Source organism: Hyperoodon ampullatus, assembly GCF_949752795.1.
Source record: "Hyperoodon ampullatus genome assembly, chromosome: 11".
Lineage (NCBI taxonomy): Eukaryota > Metazoa > Chordata > Mammalia > Artiodactyla > Ziphiidae > Hyperoodon > Hyperoodon ampullatus.
In genome coordinates this window covers 54,067,338-54,080,216 of record NC_136924.1, presented here as the reverse complement: position 1 = coordinate 54,080,216, position 12,879 = coordinate 54,067,338, and the positions used below count along the sequence as shown (strand labels likewise).

The 12,879-nt window shown below is 51.5% G+C and overlaps 1 protein-coding gene across 1 annotated transcript in view; it reads left to right on the top strand.

Annotated features, from left to right (window-relative positions):
- The first annotated feature begins 781 nt into the window (after nucleotides 1–781).
- The window catches only part of VDR (vitamin D receptor), a 29,758-nt gene continuing 17,660 nt past the window's right edge, over nucleotides 782–12,879 (top strand). Inside the window, exons 1-2 of the mRNA XM_079714328.1 lie at nucleotides 782–929; nucleotides 11,875–12,005. Coding sequence (XP_079570454.1) covers nucleotides 784–929; nucleotides 11,875–12,005 — 277 coding nt within the window. The 5' untranslated portion in view covers nucleotides 782–783. The remainder of the gene's footprint in view (nucleotides 930–11,874; nucleotides 12,006–12,879) is intronic.

The window sequence follows — 12,879 nt, the reverse complement described above, 5'->3', positions numbered from 1 at the left end:
TTCAAGTGTGAAATCCATCTCTAGATAATGCCTATTTGTAAAAGCCATCCCTGAAAACAAAATTAGTTCACTGTATATGACTCACATTACTGAAAAAAAAAGAGAGAGAAAAAGACTGATGAATTTGGTACCAGGACCGCAGGGGCACAAGTCCTGTCCATCCTGAGCTGCGGGGCGGCGAGGACCTGGCACGACAGGGTCTGAGTTGGGCACATAGTCTATCCTCTTCCCCCCACCGTGAAGGAAAGAGGGGCTGAGGGCTTCCCTCTGCGTTGGAGGCTGTCGGAGGGCCCTCGTCCCTCCTGGAGGGGACACTAGGCGAGAGAGTCCTCTGACCTGCGGCAGGTCCCCCTCTGAGGTGGAGCTGAGACCAGTGGCGTGTGTATGTTCATTCGCATAATCCTTCCTCTCACCCGGTGAAGAAAAATGCATTCTTCAGATGAGGACAGTGGGGTGCAGAGAGGCTGAACATCTCGCCCAAAGTAGCCCAGCCTGTAGGCAGCAGGCGCAGCCTCTGCTCCCTGGCACCTTGGTTCCAGGCCACGCCGTGAGCATCACTGCAGCGCCCCTCCACAGTTTTGCTCCGAACTGGGTTAGGAGTCCGCCTTCTGCTCGAGGCCAGCGGAGTGTCAGGAGGGTGAGCTGGGGACCGAGAGCCACGAAGGGAGGGCACCAAAGAATCCTGCTCCGGCCGGGGAGCTGCCCAGCTTTGCTGAGCTCCTGGCGGAAGGGCCGCCAGCCGGCCCTGGCACTGTCTCACCCCTGCCTGCTATCCTTGCAGGGATGGAGGCGATGGCAGCCGGCACTTCCTTACCTGACCCCGGCGACTTCGACCGGCACGTGCCCCGGATCTGCGGTGTGTGCGGAGACCGAGCCACCGGCTTCCATTTCAACGCTATGACCTGCGAAGGCTGCAAAGGCTTCTTCAGGTGAGTCCTCCCCAAGGGCGACGGGAAGGAGAGGAACAGGGTTTCCCAGAAAGAGACCCTGCATTTTCCGTGTCTCCTTCCCTACCAGGCCCGGGAACACGCCAGCTCTCACAGCCCCCAGGGGCGATAGGGTCTCGAGGCTGTCTTCTTCCTCCTCTGCCCTCAGCTCCAGCTCGTCCTCTGACCCCCTCAGAAACTGCTTTCCTGAGGTGCCATGTAGGTCCCCATCCTTCCATTACCCCTTGACCCGCAGCCCCCTGCACCGACCCACGTGTCTGTCCGCCCGGAGCAAACCTCCTACCAGCTGATGATCACAGCTTCCTAATCCAAGAGACCGGCGTGGCCTCGGGGAGGCCCAAGAACTTGGCCTCAGAGCTTGCCCTCTCCCCACCCCCCATCCAAATCAAACCGTTCCCTGGAACAAGGGAAACTGCATCCCTGATTGGACCTCCGTAGTTGATCTGTTGCCCAGATCTGCATCCACGGCTTCCTTGTCCCAGGTTGGAAAACCAACCTCAGAATGCTCAGGAAGCGCAGGCATTCCTGTTTGGTCAGGGCCAGTTTCTCTATGAGCAGCCTCCTCTCTTCTCATGTGAGCCCAGCATTACCAGTGTAAACAGTATGGGAAAGTACTAGAAAGGCTAGACAAAGGCTGTTCCCATCCAGAACCAGGGAGGGAGGATAGAGAAGTGATGCATTACAGGATGGGATTGTGAACCATGAGAAATTAGCATTTGGCATATTTTGGAGAGAGAGAAAGAGAGAGAGGGAGAGAGAAGCCTGCAAGAAGGTGACCAAAAAAGAGCTTCTGTATAATAGTCTTGTTGGAGTTGAGTAAAACTAAGGGCAAGGCTTTAGCCATCAAAGAGCGGGAAGAGTCAGTCAAGTCCAGAACAGGGACTCCCATTTCCCTGAACGGGCATCGAGGGCAGAGTGAATCAGAGGCCTCGGGATGTCTGTGGTGCTCCCCTCCAGCTCGGGGACCCCTGGGCTCGGGGACTCACCTGCCCTCTGTCTCGGGAGCTGGCAGGCCCAGAGTTTCACTGCCTTGAGCAACCACTGGGCCGCGGGCAGGGTTTCTGTGGGTGCTAACTGCCTGTGTTCCCTGGCACTGGTTGCCTACTCAGCTCGGGAACCAGACCGACAGCGTCGCTGGTTCCAGGTCCTGTTGCCACGTCTCTTGTTCCTCTGGCCTGAAGCCCGTGCTTTCTGCAGGGTGGGCCTTCCCAAGCCCAGGCCTTGTGTCCCAGGTGCCACCTGGACCCTTTGCTGCCAGGGCCTGGGGATGGGGGAGCTGCCTTCAGAGTGAAAATGGAGAAGGAGTCTGCGTGCTCGCATCAGGGCCTGCTTCCCATCTTAAAACCAGGCAGAAATGTGTGAGCTATAGTGCTACCGTGCCGTTCATTAATTGTCTGTCTTTGCTCAAATCTCTCGACTTCTCTATGTTTCAGTTACCCCAACTAACCACATGGGTGTATAAATACCCGACCCCTCTAGTATATAGAATAAAATGAGGATTATTGAAATAACGTATACAAAGGTGTTTTGAGAAACAAAGCACAATAGAAATATCTACATATTTGAGCCTGATGGTTCAATACTGACGTCCTTTGTGGAACCTTGCCCTAATAGACAAAAGTCTCTCCAGCCATCCACCCTCCTTCCGTTTTCTCTTTCACACACTGCCTCCCGGATTTTAATGAGCATCTGTGATCCGAGCATTGGACTAGGAGCTAGGGACATGGAGACCCAGACAAAGGTCATATCTCGTCAATCTGTAACCCAAACGTCTCCAACTGCTCTCAGGGCTGTTTGGTTGGTTCATGGACCCCACCCCAAACCCCCTCTCTTTCCAGGTCACCACCCACTGGGATTCTGCTCTGAGAGATGGGACTCTTAGGTGGCTGCTTATTGGATTATGACATGTGGGAGTTCCTCACTAGAGAAGCTCCGACCCCTGTGCACCTGGGCTTGCTGCCCTCAGACACACCACTAGGCGGTGAATCCTTGGGACAGACCCATTAGGCATCCGGGTGGAGGCAGGACAGTCTCCCTCATGTCCAGAGCCAGGTGTGGGAGATACCAACAGGACAGGGATGGCAGGTTTGCACATTCAGGGCACCACGGACCAACAGTGTGGCTTGCTGCACGTGGGCACATTATGCTACTGTAACCCAGCCTTAGCCCCTATCTCTGAGATGCCTCAGAGTTCTGCTGCTGGCTGATGGCCACAATCCCTGCCTGCAAGGCCTGACATTACCAGCAGCAGGCTGCTTTTATCTTGTTACCCTGACCTCGGTCTACCTTATATCTTTACTATCTCTGCCTTGATGACTGAGCCAGGCTGCACTATCTGAAGAGCCAACATCTCTGTTGTTTGGCTTGAATTTTGTTTTATAAATACACACACAAACGCACACATGCATGCACGCACCGTTGATCTTCGCTGTTTGTGGAGTCCGTATCTGCAAATTTGACTACCTGCTAAAATTTACTTGTAATCCCCAAATCAATACTTGCAGCACTTTTGTGCTCATTTGTGGACACGTGCAGAGTGGAGAAAAATTCGAGTCTCCCAATGCACACGTTCCCAGCTGAGGCCACGCAAGACATCCTGCCTCTGCTTCAGCTCTCACGCTGTAAACAAGTGTCTTTTTCTTGGTCTATTTAGTGCCACCCTTTTTTCATTTTTGTACGTGATGGTGATTTCACTGTTCAAGATGGCACCCAAGCCTGGTGCTGAAATTCTGTCAGGTGCTCCTAAGCACAGGAAAGCTACAAGTTGCCTTACAGAAAAAAGACGTGTTAGACAAGCTTTGTTCAGACGTGAGCTATAGTGCTGTTGGCTGTGAGTTCAATGTTAATGAATCAACAATATGTGCTAAATGAGGTGCCTTTAAACAGATAACACACATGAAACAAAGTTATGTACTGATGGATTGACGAAAATGTTGTGGCCAGAGGCTCTCAGGAACCTAACCCGTATTCTCTTAGGAGCGATGGTTCAATATTTGCTTGATAGAACATAACTACCTCGAATAACAAGAATAGACTGTCTATATGTAATTTCTTCTCTTCTTTCCCCCCCTTCCCCTACTTCTCCTCCTTTGCTTCGTACAAATTCTGTTTGATATTCTTCCACTTTAGTCTATTTCAAATAGTTGTTCGAGAATTCCATTGTCACTTATATCTGTTTGTGAAATCTTGATGCTGGGAAGGAAGGCCTCTGTCAGTGGGAGGTACTTCTCTGTGTCAGGTACCACATCCTTGAGAACACAAAGATAACACAAGTCCTTGCTGTCAAGGAGCTCACTCAACCCCACAGTAGCAGTTCTCAAGGCAAGAGCATTACTTCGGTGTTGAGTTATTGGCTATTTTCTAAGCCCTGGGGTATAAGCCCATTTGACCATTTAGTGTTTGATTGACTTCTAAGTCAAGCTAAACCACTCTAGAAGCTAGAGCTCTGGTCATCCCAGCAGGTCCAAGACTCATAATCAAACCGAAGTGTGATTATGGGGGTTGGTCAGTTCTATTGATCCATGGTCAGAAATTAGAGACTATTGCCGGCCAATTCCTCCTGCAAGTTATTTCATGTTGTTTCTGCTTCTTGCTCCTCTGGAATACATGTACTTACTCAGAGAAAGATTTCTAGTGTGAATAAAAGGTTGGCATGGGCAGGCTTCTAGATGGTTATATGTCTTGGTAATAGGTTAACAACCAGAGCATAAGCAAGAGACATAGGAGGAAAATATGTAAGCCCACTACAAAGCATGTATATATACACACACACACACACACATATATATAGTGATGATCTGTGGATGTGGATGAATCTCTGGTCATGAATGGCTTTGTCCAGAGCTTGATAGAAGGGAAAGGTGTAAAGGACAGAAAAGAAAAATCAGAAAGACCCTTTTGATGAAGAGAATGAAGAATACTGGCGACGTTTAAGAGGTGGACTTGGAAGGCACGGTTGAGAAACAGATCACTGCTTGCCTCTGTATGTCGTCTCCCTCCTCTTCATCAGGACACCGTGAAGCTGACATGTGCAGCAAGCACCAAGCCAGCAAAGATGGTGTGGAGAAATGCCTTCTTGTTCATGAGCCCCAGGGTTCTCAGGGACCTTGTTAATGACAGGCCTTGGGGAGCACAGGCTGTTGAGGATCCAGGAACATGAGGAGTGTTCTGGCTTTCAGGAAGTTCATCCCGACAATCTTTGCGGGAGCTGTGCTGTGAAGGGAGCAGAGCAACGGGGCAGGTGTCCAGTGACTCAGAGTGCTTAAAGGCAGTGGAGTAAATAGAGAGGGGAGGGGTGGTCGCTTGGGTCATTCTGTGGGCACAAGTGAATGAGTCACCAAGAGGTTGGTGTTGCTGGAGAGAACTTTGCCCAGGTCAGCTTGGCATCTGGCCTCTCTCCGTAGCTGCTCAAAGATGTGAACGGAAGAGAATGAGGGGGTCAGCTACGGATCAGCCAAGAGTGATGTTTAGAAGCTTGGGGGGAGGAGGCCAGAATCGTTGGAGAGGGAACGCCACTGCAGGTGTCAAGAAAGGCAGCTACGGGGCTTCCCTGGTGGCGCAGTGGTTGAGAGTCCACCTGCCGATGCAGGGGACACGGGTTCGTGCCCCGGTCCGGGAAGATCCCACATGCCGCGGAGCGGCTGGGCCCGTGAGCCATGGCCGCTGAGCCTGCGCGTCCGGAGCCTGTGCTCCGCAGCGGGAGAGGCCACAACGGTGAGAGGCCCGCGTACCGCCAAAAAAGAAAAAAAAAAAAAAAGGAAAAGCAGCTACGTGGACATGAGGAAGAGGGTACATTTCTTTCTGGTCAGTGTTTTATTTGCTTAGGAAGCCAGCACTCTCCTCAGGGCTCACTGGTGTGAATTCCCTCTCGACACACGCTGGGAATCCTCTCCGTGCGATGGCAGTAGAGGTGCCAGTGGAGAGGATGGCCATATGTTATCCCCTACTTCCAACCCGCCCATCTCAGATCCTGCCTCTATCCCAGTGGCTTCTCTGTCCTACAGAAGTCCTTCAGACAGCCCCTTCTTCCTGCTCATGGACTTGGAAGGGCATACTTTTTTTTTTTTTAATAAATTTATTTATTTTTGGCCATGTAGGGTCTTCATTTCTGTGCAAGGGCTTTCTCTAGTTGCGGCAAGCGGGGGCCACTCTTCATCGCGGTGCGCGGGCCTCTCACTGTCGTGGCCTCTCTTGTTGCGGAGCACAGGCTCCAGACGCACAGGCTCAGTAGTTGTGGCTCACGGGCCCAGTTGCCCCATGGCATGTGGGATCTTCCCAGACCAGGGCTCGAACCTGTGTCCCCTTCATTGGCAGGCAGACTCTCAACCACTGCGCCACCAGGGAAGCCCAGAGGGCATACTTTTGACGGCTGCTCTGGCTTGGACTGAGATATGGTGGATTCATGATAAGGACCACATTATGTAAGAATACCAGAGGCTTTGGAATCAAACAGATCTTGATTCTAATCTCAGCTTTTACACTTTTTAGCTGTATGACATGAAGCAAATTATTTAACTTTCCATTGCCTTTTTGTACCACCTGTAAAATAGGGATAATACCTATCCTAATAGGTTGTTGAGAGCATTGAAGAGAATATGTAAAGTACTGGCAGAGAAGGCTCTCAGTAAGTGGTACCTATTATCACTGTCCCTTTGTAGTGTCTGAATTTCTGAGAACAGACAGTCCTTTCCTCTCCTCTATCATGGAACCTGGAACATGTGTGACTTTATGTGTCAGCAAGGGTCTCTGATTAAAGGTCCCCGAACAGGAGTTAAATATCAGGTATGAGAAAGAAAGGGCTGGTCCGGGGGCTCTAGAGACCTTCACGTCAATCAAGGACTCTGTGAGACCTGGTTGGTGCTCAGAGAAACTGGACATTGCTCGCTGTAACTCACACAAGGACTGTGGGTCTAGATATCAGGAGCAACAATACATGAAGCAACGGTACATTTCGAGTTTCTCTGCCTGCAGAGTCCCACACCAGGCACTCCAGGCGTTGGTGTGAGATGTGCTCTTTGCTTCCAGGGTCTCGGATTCTCACTGCTTTCTTCAGCCACCCTTCAGCACTCCCTCCCACTGCCCCTCCCTGCCAGCTTCTCTCCCTTCCCTTTATTTAGTGCTTACTTTGTACCAGGTCCTGCTTCCTTTATTTAATCCTTACAGCAACCCCCTCTGTAAGGTTGTTTCCATTTTACAGATGTGGAAACCGAGGCATGGGCATGGGGAGATTAAGTAACTTACCTAAGGTTGTGCATTAGAGTTTAAACCCAAACAGATCCATCTAACCAAAGTCTGTGTTTCATTAAAATTTTTTAAATAGCTATAAAGGGTGGGGTTTTTGTTTTTGTTTTTTGTCTGGTTAAGTAGTGCCTGTGAATGGTTTTTTTAAAAAGATGTAGACAGTTCAAAAGGGAACATAAGTGAAAAATGTCTCCTTCTCAACCCAATTCTCAAGTCCCTACCCACAGGATGAATTCCTGGAAGTGCTTTACTGTGTGAAAGGCTCTGTGCACTTTATATATTGGTAGATACAGGCATACCTCATTTTTTTGTGCTTTGTTTTATTGCACTTTGCAGATACTGTGTTTTTTACAAATTGAAGGTTTGTGGCAACCCCGCATTGTCAGATGATAATTAACGGTTTTTAATGATACAGTATTTTTTAATTAAAGTGTATTCATGGTTTTTGTAGATGTAATGCTACTACACACTTAATAGATCACAGTATAGTGTAAACATCACTTTTATATGCACTGGGAAACCAAAAATTTGCGTGACACGCTTTATTGCGATATTGGCTTTATTGCGGTGGTCTGGAACCAAACCTGCGATGTCTCAATGTATGGCTGTATTGCCAAATTGCCCTCCAAAAAAGAGGCCTGCGGTCTTTACCACTGCTAACCTACCTTCCCTTAAAGTTGGTTTTTCTTTTTTAACCCACCTGCTGAGAACTCCTTGATGTCACCACACACAAATGTGCCCAGTGGGTCTCATTATCAGACCACACAGGCAGGCCTTTCATATCAGGAGCTCTGTAAGACATCTGCATCCAGACTGGGCTCTGGGATTTCTGTGACACTAGAGCTGCAGTGGAGACAAAACTCAGAGCTAGTATTAGGCCCCAGTTTTGAGTTTTACAAGGTGTGTCTCTGCTGTCAGGGGTTACCTACTGAAAAAGGACCCTCCGGTCCCAGGCCCAAGACCCTGACCCCAGGCGCTTGATGCTTTTGTGAGCTGCTTGTCTCATGTTTTGATGAATTGGTCTCTGTTGCAAGAATCTGTCAATGTCCTTTCTCACCCTAGCTTTCTAGAAACTGCATCTATATTTAGCCTGGTTGCACCACCCCTACCACCACCACCCCCTTCCTGAGCTGGGGTATAATTGCCAACCATCCAGAAAATGACAGGGTCCAGGCTAAGAGCGCTGCTGAGGAAATGGGCTCCCTTGGAAAGCCAAGGCTCTTGTTTCTCAAAACCAAACCAGCTCCCAGGCAATTAGTGTTAGGAGGAAGGCAGGGCAGGGCGTGGATCTTCAGGACAAAGCACAGAGCCAGGGCTGGCCAGTCTGGCTGCCCTAAGTTCTCGTGGGCAGAGGCTAGCTGACAACCACATGTGTGCAAGTGCCCTTAGAAGGCGGGAGAACACGGAAGAACTGGGCCTCAGAGACCAGGGAAACTGTGTCCTGCCAAACAGCCATGCTGGGCCAGACAAGCCAGAAAGGCTGGCTCCAGAACCCAGGCTCCGGGAAGGGCCTGGGTCTGCCTGCTGCAGTTGGTGAGAGAGCTTTCTGGGCCCCAAAGGCTGACCCCACAACCCAGAGCATGATGACGTTGTTCGTGACGTGCAGCCTCCGTCTTCCCAGCCACTATCCAGCGCCTTGCCTCTGATTCTGTCTGTAGAGGAGCCATGAAGAGCTGCTTACCGTATGCTTTCATAATAATAACTTCAGAGCTCCAGATGTTTATAGGCTGCTTTCTGCTTTGCTCAAATAACGTGCAGACACAGTACAAGGTTGGTGGGCTTCAGGACAAGGTGTGGCAACGGATGAAAATTACAGGCTGCATTCTTACCCCCTATCTGAGCCCTGCTGTGAGCCTGGCCAGTAGAATTTTTAACATCTTTCTTCCTCCCTCCCTCCCTCCCTCCCTTTCTCCTTTCCTTCCTTCCTTCCTTCCCTCTCTGTCTCTGTCCCTTTCTCTCTCCCCCTCTCTCTCCCTCCCTCCCTCCTTCCCTCCTTTCTTCTCTCCCCCTTCCACCACCTCCTTTCTCTCCATCTCTCCCTCCTTGTCATGGTCTTGGTCTTCCTCCTCCACCTCTTTCAATCTCAATCCTGTTGCGCTTCATACTCCTAATATAAGGTTGAAAGCGAGGACACGGGTCCCCCTCCCCCAGTATTTTCTTTTAACCCAGCTCTGCATCCTCTGGATTCCTACCCCAGCCTCTTGGAGTCCACTGCTGCTGTCAGGCAAAGTTGGGCTGAGCAGCTATCTTCCACTCTCCTGTATGTGAAAGCCAGGGTTAGGCTTCAGATTTACAACATGAGAAAGATAAAAGAAAGAGAGTGAAGTTTCAAAATCTTTTTTCCAAGCAAATTTGCAGTTGGAGGAGGTGCCCACTGGTGAGGGACAGCGGCAGGCCCCGTAGAGCCTGAGGAAGGAGAGACGAGCCTCGAAAGGACGCTGGGGCCCCCTCCCTCCTGGGGCCTCGGGAAGCTCTCAGCCCCCAGCGCAGGGATGTGAGAGGCTTTGGCTCATGGGTCTAGAGGTGCCGTGATGTGTGTTCTTCTTGGAGCCCGCGGCCCTAGAGAATGAACAGGGTGGCGGCCCTAGAGAATGAACGGGGTGACCTCTGAGCCAGACCAGACAGTGGGTAGGAGGACAGAGCAGCCCCTCAGCTCAGCCCCCAGGCAAAATGTGTGGTTGTTAAAAAAAAAAAAAAAAAGAAGGAAATGAGAGTTTGCTCTAATTAGAAACTTCTGGTCCTTGAATAGGGTTAGAGAATTATGGGCATTCTGGGGCCCGAGCATTTGTGGTAACAGGTGGCGCCTCAAGTGGGAAGGAGACAAGGGAGTAAAAGGGGAGCCAATCTCATGTCCGGGAACATATCGATGTGCCCTGTGGTGATGACAGTATCTCATTTCAGATTAACCAAGGTGCTTCCATGTTCTTCTGTTCCCCTGGGAAGCTGTGGTAAACGTATGGAAGCACAAGGAAAAAGGCTTTCTGTTTCCATAGGCAAGAGCCTGGGATACGGTCTCTCCCTGGGGAGTCACTGCAGGGGCAGGACATGGCCTTCAGTGGGCTGGACTGGGGGCTAAACCACCCGAATAGCTAGCACTCCTCCACCTCCCCGTATTGCCCAGTCTGTTGGTGACCCCTTGGGTATGAGGGTTGTGATGGGGGGGTACCAGGGCCAAGGTCCAAAGCCAACAGCACCTGCTTCCCAGACCACTGGGTGGCCTTTGCCTTGAGCTGTGCTCAAGGGCCAGCTGCCTGAAGCCGTTCGCCTGTGGGCTCAGCTTCATCGAGCTCCTTGAGTTTCTGGGTATGAAACAGTATGTCCAATCCAGGAAGCTAAAAGCTGAGCCTCACATTCCTAGGGTCCCAACTTGGGAGGCTCAACTCTTTGCTAAATCGCCTCAAGTAAGTCTCTTCACCTCAGGGGTCCTATCCATAAAATGAGGACTGCCCTAAGGGTCGTAAGAGTCTGACTACCTATGACTACCTGTTCCTCTAGTCTCTTCTCCCTTCTCCCAGGGGTCAAGTTGGTTTGGTCCCCATATGTCCATGTCGACTGATGAACGTGTTTGTCCTAAATCCGTATGTGTTCTAGTGAATGTGAACAATAAGTCATTTTTCATCAAAAACGTAACTAGTATATGACAACAGGAGAAGACGATATCGGTAGCTCATCTCCAGGAGAGGGAAAGGGTTGAGCCTGGACCTTGGCTTCTAAGGCTTGGGTATCTCCACAGCTCCTTGGAAGATGCTGTTGCTTACAGAGAAAGTGATTCTGCCACCATCTTTCCCCAGCTAAATCCTGGCACCTGTCCTGGGGCAGAAAAAGTGGGGCCTCCCCTTGCTGGGGCTGGGGAGAGTAAGAGGAACCTCTAGGGTACAGATGCCGAGAAGCCTCTGGGGAGCTGTTCTTTATGCAGCCTCATAAACGTCCCATGTGCTGTGGCTGCAAGCAGGGGAGAAAGCCAGAATTAGGAAAACGAGCCTTTGGGCTTGCACGCATGCCTGTGCGTGCACACACACGCGCACACGTGTGCACACACGCACAAATTTACATAGGCTGCGAGGTGGAGCGGGGGGGTGCCAGCTAAGAGCTAAGAGCTCTTCGGTAGTTTTCTGTTCTTACAGAACTCTTAACTTCCTCTACGTTTTGGAAAGGCAAGGCCAAACCTCAAGGCACCCACCTGCTCATGTGGCTGCTTCTCTTTCTGGGCAGGTTGTCTGGATGTCTGAAGCTATGGTTTGGGCCCTTTCTCCCTTCTCTTTGCACCTGTGCACATGTCTGTCCCTGAACCGGGGATGCTCTAGTCACAGATCTCTGACTCTAGAAGACTTAAAGCTGAGATCAGCTTCATCGCCTCTCATGATGGCACTAAAGGCAGTGAGGGCAACTCTGCAGATTTCAGTATTAAATTTTTTTTTTGCTAGCTAATTCACTCATATTTCCTGTGTAATTAAAAGAAAGGGAGGAGGAGAGTACTGTAAAGGTAAGTAAAGCCAATGATGGGGGCAGAATAGGAAATGACTGGGCTGGGCCGCCATCCTCCTTGGGACACATAGAGCCCCGGGGGTGGGGGTGGGGGGCATTGGCAGGTCTCCTGATCACAGCCCTCTCAGGCCACTCTCCCACAGGCAGGGCCGAGGGGCTGGGAAGTAGGTGACCCAGCTGAGGGTCTGTGCTCTCTCCGCAGACGGAGCATGAAGCGGAAGGCACTGTTCACCTGTCCCTTCAATGGAGACTGCCGCATCACCAAGGACAACCGCCGCCACTGCCAGGCCTGCCGGCTCAAGCGCTGTGTGGACATCGGCATGATGAAGGAGTGTGAGTTTCAGGGGCGGGGCGAGGGCGGGGCGAGGGCGGGGTCAGGGGGAAGATCGCTGCTGTTTACGCAGGTTTGGCCAGCAATGTCCTCTTGCCCTTCCCCTGTAGCTGCCGGCATTTGGGGCCTGAGTCGGGAGTCCTGGCATGAGTGGGACCAGCAGCATCAGGCAGGGAGGCTGGAACTCCAAGGTCAAAGGCCCAAGGAGTCCTGCCAGCCTTTTTAGGATCTGTGTGTGTGTGTGTGTGTGTGTGTGTGTGTGTGTGTCCCGAGGCCCAGGAAGGGCCCGTCCTGTGCGAGGCCTGTGTGGAGGGACAGGCAGGGCACTGCCTTCATGAGCCCCCCAGGTCTGTCTTCCTCTAAGACGTCATCGCCATTCTTACAGCAGCCTCTTTCCAGGACCTTCGGGGAAAGGATGCGGCTCAAGGACCCCGGGGTTCTTTGGACTTTGGGAGAGAGGGCTGCTGTGAGTGGGGAGGGGCAGGAGTGATGGAGAGGAGAAACATTCAGAGCCTGGCTGTCATGGGGGGTCTGCCGCACCCTAGCCTTCCAGCCACTCTTGCCCAGTGAGCAGATCAGAGGGCTGGTGTCCAGGACTAGGTGGAAAGATCCTGTAAGGGGAAGCCCTAGACTCTAGGAGGACCCTCTAGATCCAGATTGAAAAAGAGGAGCGATCCTCTAGGACTTCCTGTCCAGCACTGGCATTGCAGAAGAGGACCAATGTGGCAGGTTAACATGTTCTGACCCACCGTTAAAAACAACCCTTGGGGGGGCTTCCCTGGTGGCACAGTGGTTGGGAGTCTGCCTGCTGATGCAGGGGACACTGGTTCGTGCCCCGGTCCGGGAAGATCCCACATGCCACAGAGTGGCTGGGCC